Raw genomic sequence first — 18666 nt, forward strand, 5'->3', positions numbered from 1 at the left:
AGGAGGGACGCTGGCAAAGAGGAGGCGCCGACGAGCGCGCACTGCAGCGGCAATTCCCGGGGGCGCGACGCCTCCTGGCATGCCCAGACTGCAAAGGGAAGGGGGCAAGGCTGGGCGAAGGGGCCCCTGCGCCGCTCTCCCCCCGCCACCCCAACCCCGTCTGCCGCTCCGGCTACCTCTCCCCGGCGCGCTCCACCTCTCTGCTTCCTGCAAACGCCCTGTTTAAATATGCTTAAGAGGACCGGGCTAAAACGGAAACTCCCACCGCGGGCAGCTCGCTGGGAAATACAGTCCGAGCGCGGCTCTCTCGGGCTTCTGCAGCTGGCGGGGAAGCGGCTCCTGGCGAGAGATGGCGCCATGGGCACCGATTGGATTGGGCCCGTCATCCAGTCCTGCAGTCGCGCACCACAAGCCCGCTCAGCCCAGCCTTGGAATGGTAGTGCATTGCACAGTAAGGGCGGGCTTGCCAACTCTGGGTGGACAGCAAGACGTGGACAGCTATTACACACGCACATTTTAAGGTAAAGGTCAAGGTTCCCTTGCTCGAAAGCCAGTCGAGTCCGACTCTAGGGTTCCGGTGCTCATCTCCGTTTCCAAATCCAAACCGAAGAGCCAGCCTGTCCGAAGACGTTTCCGTGCGTGTCCCAGACCCACGCACGACCGCGCTCCCCCCTCCCGGAGCTGCTGTGGGGACGGCAGGTAGGCAGGCGCGATCGGTTGGTTTCCAGGCCTGCCGGCCCTCCTTCCACCCGCAAGGGCCGCCCGGGCAGGGATGCGTGAGTCATCTTGGCACGGGGGATGAGGCTGCAGGTGGGTCTAAGTTGGGAGGGGACCACGCCGGGCATCTCCGGGGCTGGGGGGGGGTAGCTGCAGTCTAAGAGGACCCTCCTCCTCCCCCAGTCCAAGAGCGCCGCGCTTGGCGGGCTGAGCTTTGGCGTGGAGGGCCGGGAGCCACGTGGCTGTGCACACACGAACAGGACGGGAAGCCCCGCGACAGGACGCCCCGAAAGCTGACTCACCCAGCCCTTTCAGGGTGGGGGTTTGTGGGGGGCGTTTAAAGGCCTTTGGTGCCTTAAACAGGAGCAATGTGTGTCTTGGAGGGTGGGGAAGGAGAGGAAGGCCACACTCTGCGTGGAACTGAAAAGTGTGCCGGCGGGGAGGCGTGACGCCGGCAAAGCGTTTGTGCCAGAGAGCGGCGGGCGGGGCGCCTTTGTGGCCTCCAAGGGTGCGGATGGCAGGCGCCATGTGCGCAGGGGATCTAGCGCCCCCCCCCGCGCGAGCTCCGCGAGGAGCCGGGTTGTTCCTGCACTGTTGGAAAGGGCAAGTGGTCACCGGGGGAGCTTGCGGTCCAGAGGGGTGTGCGTGCTGTGCAGGGCGCCTGAGCCAGCCCCTCCGCCGAGAGAGCCGGGCCAGCGCTGTCTGTGGAGCAGTTGCGCGGCAGAAGTGATGTGTGTGCGGGGCGCGCGCACAAAGAGCGCACGCGCACACACTCCAGCCTCCCCACTTTCCCCAGGGCCCCCTCACTAGAAAGGTCCTAGCTACGGGCCTGGACAGGGAGAACCCAGCTGTCAGCAAGCTGCCATTATGTTGTCTGTTTTATTCTGCAAGGTATACTGTACTAGGTTCATCCCCCCTCCTGTTGCCTCTTGTGTAGGTGTTTACTTTCTGTTGCTAGCACACTGCAGAAGGTTAACCAGCTGGAGGTGGGAAGGAGTTATGGCTTGCTCTCCTTATCATGTATTCTGAGGCCTGAGAACTGAACTTGTGTTTATGTAGTATGAACCGTTGTGTTCCCAAGGAATGGGCGCTAAGACTTATCACACTCCCGCCAGCGGGAATTGGGCCCATTGGTCCTGTCTCGGTTCAAGTCCCTTTATTATGTTTCCCTTGGACTTTTGTAGTCATTACTAACAATGATTGTGTTCCTGATCTAACCAACTCTTTTAATAAATTCTACTTTGTTCTTCAAACATGGATTTACTTTGAATGAATGGGGAATCGGACACCAGCATACACCAGGACACTACATCATCACCTTTTGCCTTCCACATCAGGAAGGCCTCGATGCATTCTTTGAATATTCACCCTGGGAATATGGTGTGTGTGGGTGTGGGGTGGGTGGGTGGAGAAATCCATCACGAGTGTTTTTGCTGAAACGTCTGTCAACCAAAACGTAAGCTCATGAATACAGATTCATTACCAAAGGCTGAAATCCATATCCCTGTCCCGGCAAGGCTGTGTAGTGAAGGATCTCATTCAGATCCTCAAAAATATAGGCAGCTTTGGAGGAGGGAGTGAAAATTTCTGTTATTTTAAAGTCAAGAGTGCGAGTCCTTCCTCACCATTGGGTTGGACCCCACAGAAGACTTCTGTATCCGCAGCAGTCCTTGTGCAAGTAGAAGCACCAGAGTCACTCCTCACAGATTGCTTTGTGCTAAGTAAAAGCAGTTTTGCCCCTTCTAGCTTTTTCCATGAGTGCAAGACACAACACAAAAGTATTTCTTCTGATACTAAGTAAAATGATGTGACTGCCGCACACTGCATTGTTCCCGATGTACACGGTTATTTCACTAGAAACTATATCAAAGCACTATTATAATTTATTTATCTTTGCCATCGAGTCGCAGGTGACTTAGGGCAACCCCGTAGGGCGAGAGATGTTCAAAGCTGGTTTGCCACTGCCTGTCATGCCTGCCCTGACACTGCCTGCTTCTGCACCACAACCTGGTATTCCTTGGAGGTCTCCCCACCAAATACTAGCCAGGGCCGATTCTGCTTAGCTTCTCAGATCTGATGAGATCGGTCTAGCCTGGGCTATCCAGGTTAGGGCATCATTTATTTACACCCTGTATTTCTCCCCAGGAGCTGCGGTGGTCCAAGTGGTTAAGACGCTGAACTGCGGGCTGTGGAAGGGCGGTAGTTCAGCAGTTCGAGACCCGGATGCCGCATGATGGAGTGAGCTCCCATCTCTAGTTCCAGCTCCTGCCCACCTAGCAGTTCGAAAGCAAGAAATTGCAAGTAGATAAATAGGTACCACTTCAGTGGGAAGGTAACAGCGTTCCGTGCCCCTTGGTGTTTAGTCATGCCGGCCACATGACCACGGAAACGTCTTCGGACAGCGCTGGCTCTTTGGCTTTGAAATGGAGATGAGCACCGCAACCCTAGAGTCGGATTCGACTGGCTTTTGAGCAAGGGAACCTTTACCTTTACCTTATTTTTCCCCAGTGTGGATCCAAAGTGGCTTACGTTATTGTCCTCTACTCCACTGCATCCTCACAACTACCCTGTGAGGTAGGTTAGGCTGAGAGCACATAAGTGGCCCAAGGTTACCCAGCAAGCTTCCATGGCAGAGCGGAGATTTGAACCTTGGGCTCCCAGATCCTAATCTGGCACCGTACCTACTGAAGTGCTGTATGCCGCTGCAGCTCTTGTACAAGCAGAAGCACACTAGACACATTTTCGTCCCTGCCTATGCACTGCTGGATCCAACCCACATGTTTTCATGAACCTTCACTCTCCCAAGAACCACGGCACTTGTCTTTTTCTATGGGAACTCCCTTCTAACAAGTTTGCCTGTAGAAAGGACCACCTTCTCCAGCTGGCCAAACAAATGTTGTGCCCCCCCCCCCCCATCCAGGCATATGGCAGCAAACAGGGCAACGGTCCTCTGAGGTTTCATATTTCTGTGGATTTCACCAGTATCCGCTAAAATTGCTGTAAAGCTATTGGTGTGAAATCACTCTTAGTCGCAGCCCTGAATGTACACAGCAGGGAGGAAAATGGGGTGGTCCCCCCCCCCCAATTATCTAAGCTGTCTTCGGGAGCTCAGAGGAGAACTATTTCTGGGGGCTTTAGCTCCCCACTGACAGAGGCCCTCAGAGAAGAGCTGGTGCCTGTTGTTCTTTTTACTGCATTATAAATTGCTTCTTTATTTTCCCTTTTTGCAGTGAAAAAGATGGGGGGAAGGAGGCAGGAAAAAGAATTGCTGATGCACGATTCCCATCTTCCTTGAACTGAAGTTGGACTAGCCAAGGACTCTGTGGACTTCTGTTCTGGTTATTTGGAGGTACACAGCTTTTTAAAACTTGAAACGTTAGCACCTCATTTACACATAACAGCTGCAAAATATTGAGGCTGTTAAGAATATTAAGCCTTGGAGATGCAAAATCCAAGCATGGAATTTAATGGATGTCTTGTTTGGATACTAAGCCACACGTCTTTAATTTGAATCGAAATAAACAATTATTTAAAGGCTTTAAATTAAAGCTAAAATGTTTTAGTGATCGAATCTGGATAGAAGTACATTTCATTTATTGAAAACCTTTATATGATGATATTCAGACTTTAATTCAAATTCAACTTTGTCACAAAGCTCTTTAATGCTCTTTGAAAATGATAGACATGCTGCTCTTTAAACGAATATTTTGTATGAAGCACCTAAATGTCTACCATTATTCATCTTCACCTGGAACTCTGGCATGAGGTAAATATTTAACTGTGCTACTTGGCTTTAACTTCTGTCATTGCTATCTGAATTTAACTGCAACTCCGGCACAAAGCACCTTAACATTTACTGCTGTTATTAGAACTTAATTAAGGCTACTGTATAAAGCACTTTAACGTTAATTGTTATTTGAATTTAAATGGACTTAACTGTAATCCCAATTTTGGTATATATTGTATACTTCACATCACATAACATGCTTGTGGGAGATAAAATTATGGATATATAAATAAATTAAAATTCAGAGATAAATCAATGGTTTTTCTCCAAACCATAAAAATTTCCCAAAATTTACATAAAATTCCAAAACCTTAAAAAGATGAAGAGACTTTAATTTTTTTGAAGAAGTTGTAGGGGCAGAAAAAAGTACAGGTGGGGTAAAGGAGCAGGCATTTTAGCATTTGAGAGAGAGAAGGACTGTAACAAACACAAAAAACAAAGAATGAAAAAGCTTAAAAACATCAAAAGAAAAGGGAAGATGAATTCTGCTTGTGTTGATCGTACTAAATTCTCATAGAAAATGAGAATGTAGATGTCGTTGAAATAAAGGAGCTCAATATTAAAGTTAAAAGGCAAAGACAATTTAGAAAGAAAGCAAAGATTATTTTCTTGCAAGAAACTCATGCAGCACAAGGGATTAATGGAATAAAACAAGAATTAGAAATGCACAAGAAAGGGGACCCGCGAAAATCGCGGGGGGAGGAGTGGGGGAGCTCCACACAGAGCAAGCGGAGGTGGAAGAAGCAGGTAAGCTTCCCCCTCTCCCGTCGGTTCCCCTGTCTCCTGAACCCCCCCTCAACTACCACCCCCGGCTTGCCGGCCCCCCCAGTCTCTCTCTCTTCCCCCCTTCTCTCTCTTCCCCCCTTCCCAGTCTCTCTCTCTCTCTCTCTTCCCCCCCCCAAACTACCCAGCCTGCAGCCGCCGGGCCTCGCCGGGGCTCATCGGGCCTCGCTGCCGCCGCCTCCTCAAAGCGGCCGGTCGCTCGCTCCCCCCCTGAACCAAGACAGTTCACAGAGCGTTCCCTGCGCATGCGCAGGGGACGCTCTGTGACTTTTGGGGGGATTTAAGTATCCCCCCGATTTTTTTTTCAGGTTTTAAGATTTTTGTGCACACCTGGGGACCGCCCCACGTGTGCACAAAACTCTCCCCCCCAGGTGCCCCCGGTGCGCGGATTTAGGTATCCGCACACCAGGGGGCGACTTGGCTATTAGATATATAGATGCTTCTCTTCAGCAAAAAAGTACAGCCGCTGTTACTTAAAAATGTCCTATAAAATATACAAGCAATACATGAACAAAGAGGGATAGGGTGAGCGCACTGTAAATTTAACGGGTTGGTGGGGCTGATGGTGAAAGCGGACTCCTTGCTTCCATTTATAGGCTAATGTTAACCAGAATCACTTTTTAAATCATCTTGAGAGACTCTAAATAAAATTCCAGTTATATTGTTTGAGAGTATGATGGACGCATGTAAATAGGTTACTAATGGTCACATTTAATATGTCTATAAATTTACCAGAGAGTTTTATAGGAGAAATCTTTAAGATTAAGGAATTAATTGTCCTCCACTCAACTTTTCATTCAAGAATTTGGAATACATTATATACTGGACTATCAAAAGTGTTGAAATTTGAATCTGAGGTCTGGCGCATCACGCAACAACAACAGTATATTTTATGAACTAAGCAAGACAGATTATAGAGACTAGATCATTTTCATTAGCCAATAAGGAGGAAATGGGAAGAACAATGAACGAAGAGATCAGGTCTGTTCTCAGATCAACATTATACTCTATGCTTATATTTTCACAGTGTGGGAAATAATTTTAAGACTTTATTAGAGGACACACATCTCTCATTGCTTTGAATGGAGGAAATAAAGAGAACAGTATACCAAATTTAAGAACTGGAAAATAAGAATAAAAATAAAGGTTAAAGAGGAAATCTCAGTAGGATTAAAATTTTACAGGCACCAATTAAAGATATTGAAAATCATAAGCCTCTGCAAAAAAGATTTCAAATATGGTAGCAAGTATGTCAAATTATTCACTCAGATTAAACAATTAAGCACAAATTGTTAATCCCATCAAAGCCGCCACAAACATTAAGGCGCAGCAAGATGATAATAAATGAGCATGAAATATACCTAATTAACAAATAACAAATTAATAAAGATACTTATTTACAATATTTATAGCTGGACTTTTCCCAGCCAGTGACTCAAAGTTCAATGATCAGTAAAAATCAACAATAAAAAACTGCACACATCTGAAGTCAGAAACACAAAGCCCCACAGCAACACCAATGAATCTGAACCCCACTAAAAGCCCTAACAAACAAAACAACTTTGTATTTCATCCTAACACCCAAATGCAGCGATTAACAAACTTTCTGAAGAGGGATCCACTTTGAAATGTATTGTACTTCTCAGGACCCACTGTAAAAGTAACTCTATGTTATGTTCACCCTTTCCAAGAAAGAGGACAGGATCTCACATCTGTTAACACCGAATGGTGAGAAAAAGCTGACCCAAGGAGTGCAAGTAGTGTGGTATAAATACCTTTTTTCAAAGTATTGGTGAGGATTATTAACTGCTAAGCACTAAAATAAGCCAAGAAGAAGCTGAAATAAAGTCAGAATGCTCATGATGGATGGAAAGTCCAAGAAGGGAGGATTACCCATGGATATATATTACTTTTAGGTTCAGTATTTGAGTCTAGTTGCACCTTACAGACCAACAAGATTTATGGTATCTGACGAGGGGAACTTTGACAAAAAGCTTACTTACTTATGTTTATTAGCTTCTATGACCAAAGGTCTTAAGCTCAATTATAAAAGATGAATATACAACATTAGCCTCATAATACGAACTTTACAATAAAGGTTTATAGTCAAAGTAATCAAATCTAAAAGATCTAAAATGTTAAAACAGAAGTTATTAATAAAACTATAATTCATTTAAATATTCATTTAAATCATAATAACTGGGTGCATACCAAATTCTGTTACAGGTGGGTCAAGCCAGATTTTTGTCGTTTTACAGATAAAACTATTATTAAAAATTTAGTAACAGAATAAATGGTTTCAGGATTAGTATCTGCCAACAGAGGGGGGGACAAAAAGCTTATACTCTGGAAAGCTTGTATTACTTTTAGGGGCGAGCTGCTAAGTATGCTGACCTGGGTAATGTAACACACACACACCCCCATCCCACTCCATGGAAAGCAACTGCTATTGATGCCTAAAGAAGGGAAGGATTTGTCAAGTGAGAAATCATGTTGGCTGATAACCTCCCTTATTCTGGACTACAAAATATCGATGTTTAGCATGGCACACAATTTTACATTGCATTCCAGCCATCGGTGAGGTTGATGAAAGGTAACATAGACTTTGGTATGGCAAAGTATACCCACTTAAATATCAGCTTTTTAGATGCTGAAGAAAGCAGGCTTTTCTTAATTCTATTCGGGGGTGGGGGGGGTGGGGATAGATACCAGTATGGCATTTTGTTTCTGGGTTATTATGCATTATAAGGATGCAAAACATTAAATACACTGAAAATTAATGACGTGTCTGAAAAGAGGAATCAGTGATGTCTGCTGCCCTTGATACTCTTTATAATATTTATGAACAGCATTGTGAATGCAGTATGTCATGAGAAAGATGTAAAAGCTATTCAATCTGGGCTCAAAAATGACAGATTATGCTATACATGAGTGGTGGTGCATTAAATGTAGCTGATCCTATGACTTATTTAAGGGACATAAAACAGGAAAACCAGTACATAGAAGGACAGCAAAACTAACACAAGAGTTCTATTTAAACAACAAAAGATATCAAGAACTAATAAAAGCACTCTGATTAAAAGTAACGCAGAAGTGATATTTCCAGGTATTTTATTATTTTGTTTTATTTATTGATTTGATTTGTACCCCGCCCTCCCTGCCAGGGCAGGCTCAGGATGGCTTACATAAAAATTGCAACAAATAAAAGCAACAATTTAAATATCAGTATAAAACACAGCATAATTACTAAAAGTAACGTATGGCGGTGGCGGTGCAGTAGTAGCAGCAGACATAATAAAAAAATACAGTCAGCAATTGGTTTTTCTATTGGTGAGCTTAGGCTGGAGGTGGTATTGGGCACAAGGTCTTAGGTTGTTAGGTGCAGCTCCTTACCTGAAGGCCTTGTGGAAGAGCTGTTTTACAGGCCCTGCGGAACTGTAAAAGGTCCTTCAGAGCCCTGATCTCTTCCGGGAGCTCATTCCACCAGGTTGGAGCCACCACTGAAAAGGCCCTGGTCGATGCCAGCCTGGCATCCTTGGGGCCCAGAAGGGCCAAACGATTTTGAGACCCTGACCATAGTGCTCTCTGGGGAACATGTGGGGAAAGGTGGTCCCTCAGGTAGGTAGGTAGGTCCCTGACCATAAAGGGCTTTAAAGGTAAGCACCAGCACCTTGATGCGAATTCGGTTTGCTATAGATAGCCAGTGCAGCACTTTTAGCACAGGCTGGATGTGTTCTCGCATGGGGAGACCCAGCAACAGCCTGGCCGCTGCATTCTGCACCAGCTGAAGCTTCCGGATTTGGATCCAGGGCTGCCCCACACAGAGGGCATTACAGTAGTCTGGTCTCGAGTTGACCATAGCATGGGTCACTGTCACCAAGGAAGGGAACTTCCCAACTGCTTGATCAGCTGAAGATGATAAAAGGCTGACTTAGCAGTGGCTGCTACCTGGGCCTCCATCATTAGAGAGGCATCCAGGAGCACTCCCAAACGCCTAACCTCCGACGTTGGCACCAACGGTGCCAGGTTGAAGGACGGGAGTGGGATCCCTAATCCCGGGCCACTCCGACTCAGGCACAGAACCTCCGTTTTCGTCGGATTCAGTTTCAGTCCACTCAGCCTAAGCCAGCCAGCCACGGCCTGCAACACCAGGTCCAGATCTCCCAAGCTAAAGTTGGACTGGCTGCCCAACAGCAGATAGAGCTGAGTGTCATCCGCATACTAGTGACAACCCAGCCCGTGTCTCCGGGAAATCTGGGCAAGGGGGTGCATATGATGTTAAATAGCATTGGGGAGTGTACCACCCCTCTGGTGGGTGGGTGCCCTCAGGACAGCTGTTCCCCTAATGCTACCCTTTGTCCCCTACCCTGGAGGAATTAGGAGAGCCACTGCAAGGCAGACCCCTGGATCTGTTCACATTGGGTTGGATTTTCCACTGGTGGAAGATCCTTCCAACAGTCCAACAGAACTTTCATGCCTTCTTTCCACCATAATGCAGCTCACTGATCTCCCCAAAATGCCACTTCTGGTATGAGAGGGAAATCTTGGGATTGGCAGCAGGAAGTGGAAGTTGGTGGAAATGACAGCAGCAGCAGCAGCAGCAGAATTGGTTTTATATCCTGCTCTTCACTACCCAAAGGAGTCTCAGAGCTGCTTATAGTCACCTTCCCTTCCTCTCCCCACAACAGACACCCTGTGAGGTAGATGGGGCTGACTGAGAGCTCTGACTGAGAACTGTGACTGACCTGAGGTCACCCAGCTGGCTTCATGTGGAGGAGTGGGGACTACCTCCGCTCTTAACCACTACACCAAACTGGCTCTAGTTCCAACCCACTGCTGTGCAGCAAGATGACAGAGGAAGTCTCTTTTCTTAGTGCATGAGTGGGACGGAATTGGGATCCCTTTGAAGAATTTTGCTCCAGGGGATGCAAGAAAGACAGGAAGGAAAATCAGCATCATGAGAAAAGGCAAACATTTCAATTTGAAAAATATTTTTACATAGGGATTCGACACAGTGGCCTCTAAATTTCAGTGCCCTTCAGTTTTCCTAAAAGGGTTGACGATTTCTGCCAATATGCACCCTCCCACTGCAGCTGAATGAGCCTTCCAAATTTTGCTCCTGGGGAAGTCACTCAGTGGGGCTTCACAAACAGCCTACTGGGAGTCTACAAGTGCTCTGCAATCTTTGCAATGTGGTTGGCTATATTATATAATATATAATATAAACAAAATGCATGCCCACCAAGATGAGAGACTAGATTTGAAAAATAATAATAATAATGAATACTAACAAAAAAGTATCATAACAGTTGGGAAGTATAAAACGGGATAACTTTCACATAAAATGTGAAGCAAAGAAGGAACAGAGACACAATTTCTTCATGTAACACTTAATTAACTGGTGCCATGAGGCACTTTCACTAGTTAGATGGCTAAGAGGGGAACAGAAAAGATTCATGGAAGAAAGGTCCTTTCAGTGATTCTTAGCCATGATGGCTATACAGAACCTCCATGTTCAGAGGTAGTGTACCTGTAAAACGCCAGTTACTGAGGAGTAACAGTAGTTGGCATTTTTGTTCCCAGTTCTCTGCCTGTAGGCTTCTGAAGCTGGCCACTGTTGGGATATGATACTGTTCTGGTCCAGTCTACTATGGCCATTCCTACATTCTTTAAACATGGGAATGACAGAGAAAGGCAAATAGAGAACCCAGAAGGCATGATGGCCCTTCCCCACTCCATCTCACCCCTCCTGGGCCTTCTCCTGTTCCTCAGCTTCCCCCAAAGGACAGGAGCCTTGCGCCACAGGAGGTGAGACTCAGCTTCCACCCCACCCAAGGAAGAGCTTACACTTTCGTCTCTTCATCCAGGACTCCCGTCACAGCGATGCCGTAGAAGCTCTGCATCTCAGACACAGCGGAGGAGAGGATCTGAGCTGAGCGCAGAGTGGACATCTGGCGGGTAGACGGCGGGAGGTAGCCGTAAGACTGAAGCCAGGCCTGCAAGGAAGCATTTGGATGGTAAGGCAAAGCAGAAGAATAAGTCTGATATCCACTACTACACCAAACAGCAAGAGCATGCAGGACAATGCCAAATGGCTATAAATGTTAAATTTTCTGCTGTGCATTTTGGGTCACAGGAACTGTTTCCCAAGAAAGCTTGAAAGTTGCCAGGAAAGACCGGGGTGGGAGTAAACCCAGGAGCGGATTGGGAAGTAACGGTCCTGGGGCTGGCCAAACTGAGTGGCCCCGGCAGCACTACAAAGCCAGTGTGAACTTCAGGGGTCACTCAGTTCAGTGGGGCAAACAACGGGTATTAATTCACTGACCACTTCCTCCTGAAAACTAGTAACATGGCAGGACACTAGTCCCCACTGCCAAGGAAGTGTCTGAGTTATGTGCCCGAGTGCCAGAGTCAGTGCTTGGCTATGCTTGGTCTTGGCCACTAGCAGCCCTCCATGGCAGTGGCGCACTAGGAAACTTCCCTGTGATTTAAATGGTCAGTAGGTCCCTGGGGAAACCCCATGCTGAGCACAGGCACGGAGAAGCGGAATATGCCCTAATGGCACGCATAGATTTCCCAGGGGCAGCATGATCTAACGGTTCACTCCAACAACACAATGCTCCCCTTCAGGAGCCTGAACTGTGAACTGGGTGCGCCGCCAAGCCGCACTCAAATGGGACAAGCCTCTGCCAATAGGCAACTCCAAGTGTTGACGAGGGTAATTTTAGATCGCAGGCTGGAAACAAGTGCTTTCCCAAGGGCTAAAGAATTACTTCCTGAGACGTATTCAGTTCCACTGCCATTTCTGGCCCAACAGGCTCTGCAGGAAAACCCCATGCAAAGAGGCCTGTGCCTTGCCCCTCTGCTTTGCAGTCTACCAGGTGTGTGCGGAAAGATACCGCCACTGATTTCTTAAACTCAGTTCTCAGGCTCAAGAACTGAGCTGGGAGCTGCAGAGCTAACCGCCTGCTTAGCCTTCCGAAAGGTCTTCGAGACACACGTGTCACACAGAGAAGGGATGCCGAAGACGCTACTGGTGCACCTGCCGCAGCCCAGCCCACAGCCCCCACGCCCTCCCTCCCTCCCCAACCATCAGCGCCTGGTGTGCTGGAAGCGTCAGCCGGACCCCTGGCAGCAGCCCTGGACACACACACACACACACACACACACACACACCCCAGCGGTGCTACTTCCTCTGAGCATCCAGGTTGAGCTGGGGAGGCGCTCTGCCTTCCCTTCCCGGCTCAGTCCGGCGGCCTCTTCTAGACTTTCTCCTTGCTCCTTCCTGGCACCCAACCGAGGACACCGCGAGGGAAGCGAGATCCGGCTCCGCTGGAAGCCATACAGGGAAAAGGAAAATCCCCTTCCCCGGTCTGTCTATTTCCCCGCCACCCGAATCAGCCACAAGCCCGGGGTGGGGGGAGCAGGTCCAGAGCGGCTCTCTGCTATCTCCCCGCGGACTTTACATGGTTGGGTGTTGCCGTTGGAAGAGGCGCGCGGCAATGTTTGCTTTGCCTCGGTGCGTAGCCGCCACCTGCCACCTGCCAGCCCGCCTCCCCGGGCAAAGGGCGCAGCCTCTCCCCTCGGCAGTCCGGGACCCTCCCGCCGCCGCGTTTGCCTTCCACCCCCGAAACAGCGGGAATCGGCGCGCTCCGCTGCTGCGCCTCCTAGCCAAGCGCACGAGTTGGAGGGCGAAGCAGCCGCCCCCCGCCCGGGGCCTCTGAGGACAGACCGGCGAGCATGGAGTGTGTCCTCCCGCCGCATGCAAAACCTGGCCGGTGGAAACCTGCAGCGTGCAGCCGGGGGGTCCACTTCGCCCGGGGCTGGCCCCTCCGAGGCCCGCGGCACAGCCAGAGCCAGCAGCGGCAAGAGCGACGGCAACGCCCAGCCCCAGCCGCCTCTGCCCCGCCGGTCCATCGCCGCCCCCCCGTCGACTCGCGCCCGGCCCAGCTGCCTCGTTCTCTACGCGCCGCCGGCCCCCTCCAGACGCCGCCGCCGCAGCAGCAGCACGGCCATGGTCCGGAGGCGGAGTGGCTGCGGCGACCGCCTTTGTCTGGCGGGTCCGGGCTCCGAACTCAGCTCTGCGACCGCCCCAGCTGGCCAGCCCCGGCAAGGCTCCGCCCCGCCGGGTCCTTCTGGGCAGCTTCACGGAGCGGCCAACGGCGCAGCTTGCTGGCCACGGCGCGCATTGCCTGGCGGCGGCGAGAAACACCTTCTGGCAGGACTGCTTCCCGCGCGCGCGCGCTAAAGAGCGCCACGTGTTGGGAGGGGGGCCCCAGAGCCCCACAGCAGGGGGCGGGAGCCCGAAGCCACAAGGGGGCAATATTTCATAGCTCCTCCGCGCCTCTAGCAGTCGCCTGTCCCGTTCGTCCTTCCTTCTACCCAACCTGAGGCCAGCCTGCCAACCTCCAAGTGGTGTCTGTGGATCTCGCAGAATCAGAACAGATCTCCAGAGAGAACAGTTCCTCTGACGAAAATGACTGCTATTGGCTGGGGGGGGGGTGTGTAATCTAGGATCACCAGCTCCAAGTTGGGAAGTACCAGGCTGGAGAATTTGGGAGTGGAGCCTGAGGAGGGTGGGGTTTGGGGAGGGACTTCAATGGGGTATAAGGCCACATAGACTCCACCTTGTAAAGTGGCCATTTTCTCCAGGTGAACAGGTCTTTGTCGCTTAGAGATCAGCTGTAATAGCAGGAGGTCTCCAGCCACCATCTGGAGGCTCTAACAAACCCTCCCCCAAACCCAGCTCCTGTCCTGAATCTCCAGAAATTGTGCTGTATCCAATCTAGCTGGTCATCTGGGGCTTGGAAGGGGGGGGCACCTGCCTAACAGCTTCCCCCCCCATGTGATAAAGCACACAGCTGGGCTTCATAAAGGCCAGGGAGGAGATGGGAGAACAAACTCAACCAGCTGAACAGAAAGGGGATATCAGCTCTGCTCTGCTGCTTGAAGCTCTGGGCCCTTCCACAGGGCCACAGCTCTTCAGCTCCTTGCTGGCTGGGGCAGATGACGGCCACACCCTGACACAGCATCCTGCTACTTGCTCCTGCATTAGTGTACAGTGGAATGTGCCGATTCTGTTCCTGCCCTTTTAAAAATTGCAGACGGGGTAACTTCCGGTCCAGCCAACAGCATTTGCACTTCTCCATGGGTAGGACTCACCCCCCCCCCGTTTTCCCACCACAGTGCTTCCTCAGCAAGGCACCTCCTATTGAGTCTTCCTTTCCCCACCCTTGCACAACAAAAACAAAAAACCCTTCCTCTTGCGACAACACAATTCCCCTAAGAGGGCTTTGAACCTTGGCTGGGCTAAGCCACCGGCTCTTCAGGCCTCTTCCTTTTCAACTGAGCTGGGAAGCCAGCGGGGTGACACGCTAGGACGGCCCTGCTTGACTTCCTTCCTGGTGCATTTTCCTGCCGAAAGGTAATAACTGTTTATAAGCTGTGCAGAGAAGGAGATTCAAGCCTCCATTCACAGGGAATCCTGGAGTGGCTTTCTCACGGGCTCTTGCAGTACAGGCCTTCATGGTGGTCCATGTGTGCAGTGTCTTTGTCTTCTGGGGTTGCACCCCCTCTTTGCAGAGGACAGGATACCGATCAGTTGCTCTCTGCCGGCTGGCCAACACCAGGGCACCTTCAGCTCCCGGCGGGTATCGGTACTGCTCTCCGTTCTGTTATTTGGGAGAAACTGTGGCTCAGTGATAGAGCATCTACTTTGCACACATAAAGGTCCCAGGTTCAATCCCTGGCGTATCCAGGTGAAATTCCAGGAAGCTGTTAAAGTGACAAGGACACCTGAGAGCCTGGAGAGCCGCTGCCAGTCTGAGTAGACAATACTGATCCTGATGGATCAATGGTCTGATTCAGTAAAAGGCAACTTCATGTGTGGACATGCGTGTATTTCAAGGGGTCCTCCCGGATCTTTGCTGCTTTCGTACAGGACTCCCAAACACACTATGCTGAAGTTTACACCACTGAAAGCAGCCCAATGTTTGGAGAGGTTACAGAAATGGCATTATTTATTCCGAACACACTTAAAATTAAAACATACAAGGGATGTTGGCTGGCCGTTGTTCGGAGGGCTACATCTCTCACTCCCGTAGCCAAGTCGGGTCTCTTTGCAAGCAATATCGCCACCCCACCTATTTCTGCTCTCTGGAGCCCAATTGCAAAACAGCATTTGGCAGCTACTGCCCCATTCTGCGCACAGGAGGAAACACATTGCTCAAAGCCCTGGAGAACAGGGTTAGGACAGGGTTAACTGTTGGATGTTTGAATCCGGGCACAAACGTCTTTGCCAGGGGTGGCCAAACTGCAGCTCGGGATCCACATGCAGCTCTCTCACACATATTGTGCGGCTCCCAGCAGAGCGGCTGGGGAAGTGAAGCGGAGGCATGCCTCCCTGATTGGCTTTCCCTTCCCCAGCCAGTGTTCCCCTCCCTGGGTAGGCTTGGGGGGGGAGCAGAGAAAGAAAGCAACTTTAACTTTAAATGCATTCTCAAATGCATTCTCTCTCTCTCAGACAAAAAAAATGTCATTAAAAAACGAATAAACATTATTGGACAAACAAATATCATTATCAGCATCTGTTTTTACCCCTTTTGTTTTTATTTTTGGCAGTCTCATTTAATGTTAATAAAAAAGCAAACCTGTATATATTTCAATAAAACCCTGTGCGTAATATTTGTTCATGTCTTGCAGCTCTGGTGCTTATTCTATGTAGCTCTTATATTCAGCAAGTTTGGCCACACCTGGTCTTCGCTGAAACAGCAGAATTCAGGACTGCTCCCCAGATAAACAGCTTGAGAGTTCCCAGGCACTCCTGTGAGTGAGTGAGTGAGAGAGAGAAAAAGAGAGACTCAAGCAAGGAATGTGCCCCATGTGCACAGAGTGCTCCTGACAGACAGCATACAGGCTGATCCATTATGAGCAAAAACTCTTCTTGTTCTCTCTCTCTCACACAATGGATCAGCCTGCATGCTGTCTGTCAGGAGCACTCTGTGCACATGGGGCACATTCTTTGCTTGAGCCTTTTTTCCCTAGGGGTCCCCTTCTGCAAGGACCAGCTCCTGCAGGCTGATCCATTATGAGCAAAAATTCCTCCACCGCCCCAAGCTCCACAACCTGCAGTGACAAAGCTCCTCCTCATTAACTACCTTCAAGCAAGCCAGTGCCACACAAACCAAGCTCTCCCCAGGGGTTTCCAAAAAAGTACCAAACTGTGTCACCAAGCAAACTCTGACCCTCGAGAAATCTGAGCTGTGGGCCCCGGGACCCTTCCAGGACACACTCCCCAAGCTCGGTAAAATTGCAGCCTGTTATCCCAGATTAGGTTTGCATGTTTGGCTCACTGGCTGGTTTGGGAGTCACAGTGATGCTACAGGAGTGTGGATGGGAGACGCACTCCAGTCACTCTGCACAAGTTAAAAAAGGAGGGGGGGGGGAGATGACACACTGTAATTACAGGGAAAAGCATCTACAGCAACTGGACTCTGCTTTTGGGTTTAAAATGGGTTCTTTCCCTCTGCTTCTTATCCTGCATTAAGAAGCGAGGCATTCTGAACACAAGATGTGTACGTTATCACTTTGGGATAAAGCAAATCTCCCCTGCAAAGCGAGTATACGGAACCAGCCTCACGTTCTCCCTTTAGCACAGTTAAATAAACCAATTTTGGATGAAAGGATGCCTAAGAAAGGGACAGAGGGCTAGCGAAGAACAAGATTGCCGTAACATTTTGCAGACTGCCCTGGCCTGGATAGCCCAGGCAAGCCCGATCTCGGAAGCTAAGCAGGGTCGACCCCAGCAAGTACTTGGAATGGGAGACCTCCAAGGAATACCAGGGCTGTGACGCAGAGGCCTCCAAGCCCCACTAGGGATCGCCAGAAGTCAGCCATGACTTACAGGCACACACACACACAGATATAGACACACACAATACAAAAAAAAATTCATCAGGTCGGGGTTGGAAAACACCTGGAGATTTTGGGGGTGGATCCAGGAGAGGGCGGGGTTTGGGGAGGGGCTTCAGCATGGTACAATGCCATTGAGTCCACCCTTCAAAGCAGCCTTTTACTCCAGGGGAACTGAACTCTTTTTTTTTTTGTTAACAAAATTTTTATTTTCATTCATTGAGAATTCATATAGCTTAATAGTTTCCATTACATTTCATTCACCCTATTCCCAATACCTCCACCCCTCCTCGGCTTCCCACAATGCTTTCCCCTTTTTATCTCTTTTTTCAGTATGACGTTAAATATTCTCATTTTTCTTAACATTTAAATCTTTAGATAACAATCAGTTGGTTTAATATTGTTCTAAGTACAATATACTTTGCTTCACATCCCAATTCTTTTCCAGATATGTTTTAAAGTCCTTCCATTCTTCCAAAAACTCTTCATCTTCTCTGTTGTTTAATTTTCTTGTAATTTTATCCATCTCTGCCATGAACAGAACTTTTTGTATCCAGTCCTCTATCTCTGGCACTTTGTCTATTTTCCAATATTGTGCATAAATCATTCTTGCTGTTGTTATTAAGTACCAGAGTAGAGTCTTTTTTGTTACATTAACTTCTTCCATTTTTAGTCCCAAAAGCAGAATTTCTGGTGTCTTTTTGAAAGAGCATTTTAATATTTTTTGTATTTCATTATGGATTTTTGTCCAAAAATCCACCGCCTTTTCGCATGTCCACCACATATGGTAAAATGAGCCCTCATGTTTTTTACATTTCCAACATTTACTAGACAAATTCTGGTTCATATTTGCTATTTTTTTTGGCGTCATGTACCATCTATACATCATTTTATAACAGTTCTCTCTAACATTGGTACAGGTCGAAATCTTAATCGAATTTTTCCACAAATACTCCCATACATCAATAGTCACTTCTTTGTTCATATTAATTGCCCATTTTATCATTTGTTCTTTAACCATCTCATCTTCAGTATACCATTTTAACAATATTTTATACATATTTGAAATCTTTTTCTTCCCTCCACTCTCCCATATACTCTCTATTTCATTTTTTTCTTCCCTAAAACCATAATTTTTTTTATCCAATTTAAAAACATCATAAATCTGCATATATTTCAACCATTCATATTTATAGTCAATTTCATTCTGCTTTTTCATTGTCCATTCTGTTCCCTCTTTTTTAATTAAGTCTCTGTATGGCAACCATTCTTTGCCTTGCTGTCTTGAGTAAGGTGTTAAAACTTCTGCTGGTACAATCCACATCGGTCTTACCTCACGAAAATATTTTTTATACCTCGTCCATGTCGCAAATAATGCTTTTCTTACCAAGTGATGTCCAAAAAAACCATCCATCTTTGTCTTATCATACCATAAATAAGCATGCCATCCAAACCTGCAATCATGTCCC

General features: G+C 48.3%; 1 protein-coding gene across 1 annotated transcript in view; it reads right to left on the reverse strand.

The window, feature by feature from the left end:
- MMP15 (matrix metallopeptidase 15) overlaps nt 1–13328 on the reverse strand; it is a 34284-nt gene extending 20956 nt beyond the window's left edge. Inside the window, exons 1-3 of the mRNA XM_015415571.1 lie at nt 13094–13328; nt 12238–12241; nt 11135–11285 (exon numbers count right to left, since the gene is read on the reverse strand). Coding sequence (XP_015271057.1) covers nt 11135–11285; nt 12238–12241; nt 13094–13204 — 266 coding nt within the window. The 5' untranslated portion in view covers nt 13205–13328. The remainder of the gene's footprint in view (nt 1–11134; nt 11286–12237; nt 12242–13093) is intronic.
- Nucleotides 13329–18666: the final 5338 nt, after the last annotated feature.

This window comes from Gekko japonicus, unplaced genomic scaffold (genome assembly GCF_001447785.1).
Source record: "Gekko japonicus isolate JY-2015 unplaced genomic scaffold, Gekko_japonicus_V1.1 scaffold2097, whole genome shotgun sequence".
NCBI classification, from domain to species: Eukaryota; Metazoa; Chordata; class Lepidosauria; order Squamata; family Gekkonidae; genus Gekko; species Gekko japonicus.